General features: G+C 35.8%; 1 protein-coding gene across 1 annotated transcript; it reads right to left on the minus strand.

The window, feature by feature from the left end:
* Nucleotides 1–1465: 1465 nt before the first annotated feature.
* LOC122141955 (acidic leucine-rich nuclear phosphoprotein 32 family member B-like) lies at nucleotides 1466–4767 on the minus strand. Its single transcript, XM_042750893.1, has 5 exons — nucleotides 4516–4767; nucleotides 3678–3742; nucleotides 3400–3447; nucleotides 1907–2164; nucleotides 1466–1746 (listed from the first exon to the last, which is right to left on the minus strand). The coding sequence occupies exons 2-5, from the start codon at nucleotides 3729–3731 to the stop codon at nucleotides 1732–1734; spliced, it is 375 nt and encodes a 124-aa protein (XP_042606827.1). The 5' UTR covers nucleotides 3732–3742; nucleotides 4516–4767; the 3' UTR covers nucleotides 1466–1731.
* Between the last annotated feature and the right edge of the window lie 2199 nt (nucleotides 4768–6966).

Genomic DNA, 6966 nt, shown 5'->3' on the forward strand with positions numbered 1-6966 from the left:
TGAATGAATCAATCGTTTAAATGATTCGGTTCAATTGCAATGTGACTCACTTATTAACAGTGACTTGCTGCCACCTGCTAATTAAATATTAACGATTTTAATTAAAAAAGATTAATTTGCTTGGTAACAGCCCAAATGTATTATTATGCTAATTCACTGATTAAATGTAAGAATTTGACTCAAAATATAACTTTTAGGAAAAATGACTTTATAAAGGTAAAAATGCCTAAAAATGGTAAAAATCTATTAAAACATATTGGAAAAAGATTAATTTCTATCAGTGTGAACTGAGCATCACACAGAATATGAAGAATACCAAAACTTCACAGTCCTTAATATACCAGCACAAAAGCATTGTTTGGTAATTGGTTGACCTAAATTGGTATTATCCAATTGTGTACTTATACTTAACAGCTGACAGCTGTTGAACTAGGGGTGTGCGATATTGACAAAAAAAAAATAATAATAATATATGGATATTTTCTGGGAGTTTATGGATAACGATAATTAGATGATATTTTTCTGAATTTTGTTCAGTCTGTGGTGTAAAAGGTAGCATTAGGAATTAAACAAAAAAACACTTCAGCAAAACATGCTCAGGTCAAAGTGTCTGGATAATTTTTGATCCCAAATTTTTTACCAATTTTACTGGAAGTCCACTGTATGAATTTTTTTTGGGTATAATAAGTCACAGTTTACTTTATTTTACTATCCTCATTTGCATAAATAAACTATAGTGTCCTGTACCCACTATTGAAACAATATAAAATATATAAACAATATATTTTTGGTTTGACTCTGTCTACTCAACACTTTTCTTTCCTCTTTTCTGTTGTAGTGGTTTGTAGCTCAAATAGTTTACTGTACTTTATTATTATTCTAGCTATTTACATAACTGTTAATGAATCAGAAGTCTGGCGCATTGACGGATTGACAGACATTTAATTTAGAAGATGTTCTTATGTGTTTAGAAAGCCACTAGATGGCTGTCACATACAAGGATGTTCGACAAACTACAATAAGATGCTTAAATATAGCTTTTTTTTTTTTTTTCAAAATAGACAAAAAGACGGGACGGTTTCTGAGGTGAGACGTTTACTTCACGTGTTTACCTTTATTAATGATGTTTTTCAAAACAATAACATAGAAATATTGAGGATTATATACACTTATGTAACATTAAAACCAGAATCCAGCTCTGGTAATGCCGGTTCCTAGGATTTACATGAATTGACATATTATTGATATATAATATAGGCCTACTTATTGGGATTTTATATATGTAATATTGTATTCAAATCATTGAATTAGGAAAATAAGTTTTATGCATTTAAAAAACAACATCTGTATATTTAGCAGCCCTTAAAATGTTAAAATGGCATAAAATTTAATCAGAATATACTGAGAAACCAAACTTAGGTAAATAAAACTAAATTAAAATGTTCGAATGTAACTTTTAAAAATAATAAACTATAATAACATTTTAAAATAGCATGCAAAATTTATTTACACTTGACATTTTGCTTATTTCCACGTTAATGTGGTTTTGTGTTCTGATCTGATTCATTAGGTTCCTTTAGACTGACGATGCGAGAATGAATTATTTCTTAAATCTTCATTTGCATGTAAGTTAAATATGAATTTGCTTTAATTTTCTTCTCTGACTCCGGGATCGGCGATCATGATCATCTTCACAGTGTTCATGATGTGCTCCGGCGAGAGCTCCGCCCATCATGATATCACATCCTGTGGGAGAGAGGGATTTGTTTTTAAACTGAGGTATTATTATACTATTATAGCATTAATACTTCAGTTATGTTCATCTGACTGTCTGTGCAAATAAACACACGTCACATACGGTCAGATGAAAATACTCCAGTAGGAAATGATCACGTGATCGACTGACGTCTGTCAGATCCAAGGAAATCTTCCCAGACGGTTGTTCTTCCTCTCCGTTGTTCTCCTCATCTTCACTCTCTTCATCAGCTCCGGCACTTTCATCACTGTCTCCTTCCTCACTGCCATCTTCATCCTCCTCATCTCCTCCTTCCTTTTGTTCTCCATCCTCGCTCTCTTCTTCCTCATCTTCTTCCTCGTCTCCATGTCCTCCTTCCTCTTCTTTCTCTGCTTTCTTCTCTTCACTGCCGTGTTCCTCGCAGTCGCTCTGAAAGGCACTAGAAACTCAGATGTTGTTTCTGATAAAGAAGCTGATGAAGTGAAACCTGTTGAACAGCTTCTCTATTTCGGCCTCTGTTTGAAAGGCAAATCATATTTTGAGATAAATCTAATAATGTCGAGGGGTTTGTATGAGGCTTTGTGTTATAGGTATTTTTCCGTCATATCATATATCATAATATGGAAACAGTGAGTTCTCAGTAATATAGTCAAACTAGTGTGTGTATGTTTGTGTATGTGTGCATGTGTGTGTGTGTGTGTGTGTGTGTGTGTGTGTGTTTGAGTATGTTTTTGCATATGTGTGCATGAGTTTGTTTGTGTTTGTGTTTGTGTGTGTGAGAGAGAGATTGTTTTTCGTGTTTATGTAACTGAATGAATTAGTGTGTGTGTGTGAGAGAGAGAGAGAGAGAGAGAGAGAGAGAGAGAGAGAGATTGTGTTGAGTGTTTATGTATCTGAATAAATGAGTGTGTGTGTGTGAGTGAGTGTTTATGTAATTAAGTGAGTGACATGATATACAGAACCATACTCTGAATTGGTACTCTGCATTTAACCCATCCAAAGTGCACACACACACACACACACACACACACACACACACACACACACACCGTGAACACACACCCGGAGCAGTGGGTATCATTTATGCTGTGTGCCCGGGGAGCAGTTGGGGGTTCGGTGTCTTGCTCAAGGACACCTCAGTCGTGGTATTGCCGGCCCGAGACTCGAACCCACAACCTTAGGGTTAGGACTCAAACTCTCTAACCAATAGGCCGCAACTTCCTTAAGGCCACACTTAATTGAGAGTTTGTGTGTGTGTGTGTGTGTGTGAGTGTGTGTGTGTGTGTGTGTGTGTGAGTGTGAGTGTGTGCGTGTTTTTGTGACAAATCAGGACACACATTTGTATAATGACAAGGGTATAACACAGGTATTACAAGGAGAAGGTGACTTTTCAGGACATTACTCCATGTCCCCACTTTTCAAAACACATAGATATCACACAGAATGGAGTGTATTGAAAATCTGAAGTAGCACAAAGTTTCCTGTAAGGGTTAGGTTTAGGTGTAGGGTTGGTGTAGGGCGATAGAATATACAGTTTGTACAGTATAAAAACCATTACGCCTATGGGATGTCCCCACTTTTCACAAAAAGTGTGTGTGTGTGAGTGTATATAATTGAGTGTGTGTGTGTGTGTGTGTGGGTGTGTGTGGGTGTGTGTTTCATACCCCATCGTCTTCTGAACTCTCTGATCTCGTTACTCTCCTCCGCTGCATCTGTTTGTATCATGACAAAAACAGTGACAGTTTATTTAGCATCATGTTCTGAATTACTGCTCAAATACTAATAATATAACAAAGGAGACAAGTATGTACTACTTCAGTTTTTCTACTTCAAAACTTCATATTTAATTCAAACACATTCAGGTTAGTGAATTAGACTTTAAACTGCACTTCATTTAGCAGATCATTTTCTGGAAGAAACTAAAATTGCCAAATACACTTACAGGCAGTGAGTGTCCAAACGCCAGAAGCACCAAAACCAGCAAAGCAATCTTCATCTTTAAAGTCACTGTAAAAAAAAAAACAATAAAAGCAATTAATGACGTATCTTCAGGGTTTCTGTGGGTCTTAAAAAGTCTTAATTGACACTTTCACAAATTAAGGCCTTAAGAAGCTCATAAATCAGAGCAGAAGGTCTTAATAAATAATAAATGTTGCATGCACTTCAAAAAATTATGATCTTCCTCAGTATTTTTGTATTGTTTTCCAGTGCAAACATTCTTTAATCAAGATACATTTACTGGAGATGCCAAACGAATATACGAAGTCTTGTTTTCTGAGAAACTGATCAAAATTAAGTGAATTTATGCTTAAAACAAAAACAAAAAAATGTGTCCCTGGAGCACAGAAGCAGTCATAAGTAGCACAGGTATATTTGTAGCAACAGCCAACAATACATTGTATGGGTCAAAATTATACATGCCAAAAATCATTAGGATATTAAATAAAGATCATGTTCCATGAAGATATTTTGTATATTTTCTACCATAAATATATCAACTTCATTTCTGATTAGTAATTTGTATTGCTAAGAACTTCATTTGAACAACTTTAAAGATGATTTTCTCAATATTTTGATTTTTTTTACATCCTCAGATTCCAGATTTTCAAATAGTTGTATCTCAGACAAATATTGTCTTCCTAACAAACCATACATCAATGGAGAGATTATTTATTCAACAAGACAGTTGTGTTCAATTTATTCCTTAAATTTCCTCAAGTTGATCAGAAAGCCATAAAGCCTGCAGAAATCCTGGTTAACATCAGGTGATTGGTTCTTACCTGTGATCGACCCGAAGCGCTCAGTTAGTGAAGCACAGAGAACAGCAGGAGATCATGAACTGAAGTTGGTCTGGATCTCCTCGATCACACAGACGACATTTAAACGAGCATCCCGACATGCGGGGGTTGTCAGACAGACGCTGTGTGTTTTAATGAACATAACGGAGCCCCTATAAACATCTATTTGTGTCTGACCACAGACAGACAGACCGGAGGGCTCAAATCGAGCTCTTTTGTAAACTGAGCTCGTTGCCAGACACAGATATGAGTTTTGATTATACAGATGTTTAATATAGACGTTTTAATATAATATAGATGTTTAATATAGATGTTTAATTTACTCTGTGAGACAATCACAGCTCTTTTGTGGGCAGATTTAATTGAAAGTGAGATCCTCAGGACATGTGGGCATCGAGACGTGTTCTTCCTCTAGATCACGCTCACATTTCCAGATGGTGTTCTCGCGCCTCGCTGATGAGGTTGACGTAATCCGTAGGGAAGAAAGTACCAAAACATGCCACAGGAAACTGTAAAAATGTGCTGTGACCTTCCTTTATTAGAAAGGAACTTAATTTGCATCTTAAATGCTGATTTGGATAATGAGTGTTTCAGATGTGTTGGACGCACTGGTGTTTAAAACTTGGTTCAGGAAAAAGACAAGAAAATAGATATTTTATTATAGATTATATAGTTCAGATTTTATTTTAGATAACAATAAAATACTAAAATGTATATATATTTTATATATATATATATATATATATATATATATATATATATATATATATATATATATATATATATATATATATATAAACAATTTTATAGAAACATTTTATAAATAAATATTTTTCTAATAAAACTGTTTTTAGAAGTTGAGACAAAATTGTTCTGTTTGCTGTGGAGTCAAGAAATCTGTAAATATGATTAAAAGATGAATATGAGACAAAATTACAGAATGTCACATTTTATTATTGAGTGATTCAACACAAAGATTTTTTACCAGCTAAGAAGATAAGCAATTTTAGAGTTTCATCTCCGTTTATTGTTTGAGAATAAGTATTTTTTAAGTTGTATGAAGGTTTTCTATTTTTTAGTTTGTTCTCCTTATGATTTAATTCTTCAGATAATAAAAGCAGGGAATGTGTCTTATCAGTTATATCCATTGCTTCTGCATTCTATGTCTTGCATTCGATGATGACACACACAAACCAGGATGAAGACGAGGAAGCCGACTCTGAAAGAAAAGCAAGCAATTTGGATGCTAAAAGAAAAGAGGAAGTCAATTAAAAAAACAAAGGGCATGGAGAAATCAAGAGTTTGAAAACCATTGGGGACATCAGCAGCCAACAACAACTTGATCGGCTGAGAAAAACAACAGTAGTTGATGACACACAAATAATAAAAGCTGTCAAAATGAACCCTAAAATAGTGTCTGTAAACTCACCAACACCCTCAGAAAGCTGGAGTGATGCTCCGACAATCTACAGTCCGCAGGAGAATTTGACACAGTATTACAGAAGCTACACAGCAAGATGCAAACCTCTGATCAGCGCCAAAAATAGAAAGGCAAGATTAGATTTTGGAACAGAGTTTTATATACAGGTAAGACAAAGATTATCCTTTATCTAAGTGATTGGAAAGCAAAAGTGTGTAGAAAAAGGGAACTGCAAATGACCCTAAGCATACAATCTCATCCGTAAAGCTTGGTGGAGGTGGTGTCAGGGCATGGGCATGCATCTAGAACAGGCCCTCTCAGCTTTAATGATGATTTAATATATAATGGCAGTAGCAGAATGAATTTGGAAGGTTTCAAAACCATCATGGCTACCAATATTCAAGAAAATGCCACCAGACTCATCAGGAAGCGCTTTATATTGCATCAGGACAATGACCCAAAACACCCTGCCAGTTCAGTCAAGGAGTTTATCAGGGCAAAGAAAACAGCAAAAACACAATATACAAAATAGACAATTTTGTATGTACAGGAATGTTATGTGCAAATTTGAAATGTAAATAAATATGTGTGTTAAATAAATGTATATAGTGTTGTGTGTTCCACGTTTATTGTCAAGTGTTCATGAGATGGATTGCCTGTAGTGTCAACAAGACGGCAACAGTTCAAAGAGGGAGTGGGCTGGATGTGAGGGGTCCAAAGTGATTTTGCCAGCCCTTTTGCTCACTCTGGATGAGTACAGTTCTTGGAGAGTGGGGAGGCTTGTACCAGTGATTCGCTCAGCAGTCCGGACTACTGACTACTTGTGGATGGTGCGTGTTCTTATTGTGGTTACATGACCATCTTAGAGCTGCATAAAAGACTCCGCTATGTCAAATAATGGCCTCTGCTGCGATCCGGCATTTGTCCCGGCACTCGAGGCAGCGCTGCATCCGGTGGAGTCAGAGATTATTTGAGGATCACAGTGACAGCTTCCCCAGAGGGAGTTCCTCACA

The sequence above is a fragment of the Cyprinus carpio genome, chromosome B23, assembly GCF_018340385.1.
Source record: "Cyprinus carpio isolate SPL01 chromosome B23, ASM1834038v1, whole genome shotgun sequence".
Taxonomy (NCBI): Eukaryota; Metazoa; Chordata; class Actinopteri; order Cypriniformes; family Cyprinidae; genus Cyprinus; species Cyprinus carpio.

What these genes read in the sequence shown, in the direction of transcription:
- LOC122141955 (XM_042750893.1), bottom strand. Translation starts at nt 3,731, where the DNA reads ATGAAGATTGCTTTGCTGGTTTTGGTGCTTCTGGCGTTTGGACACTCA. An exon ending in CGTTTGGACACTCACTGCCT is followed by an intron (nt 3,448 to 3,677) that starts GTAAGTGTATTT and finishes TGATACAAACAG; the next exon opens with ATGCAGCGGAGGAGAGTAAC. An exon ending in AGAGTTCAGAAGACGATGGG is followed by an intron (nt 2,165 to 3,399) that starts GTATGAAACACA and finishes AGTGCCTTTCAG; the next exon opens with AGCGACTGCGAGGAACACGG.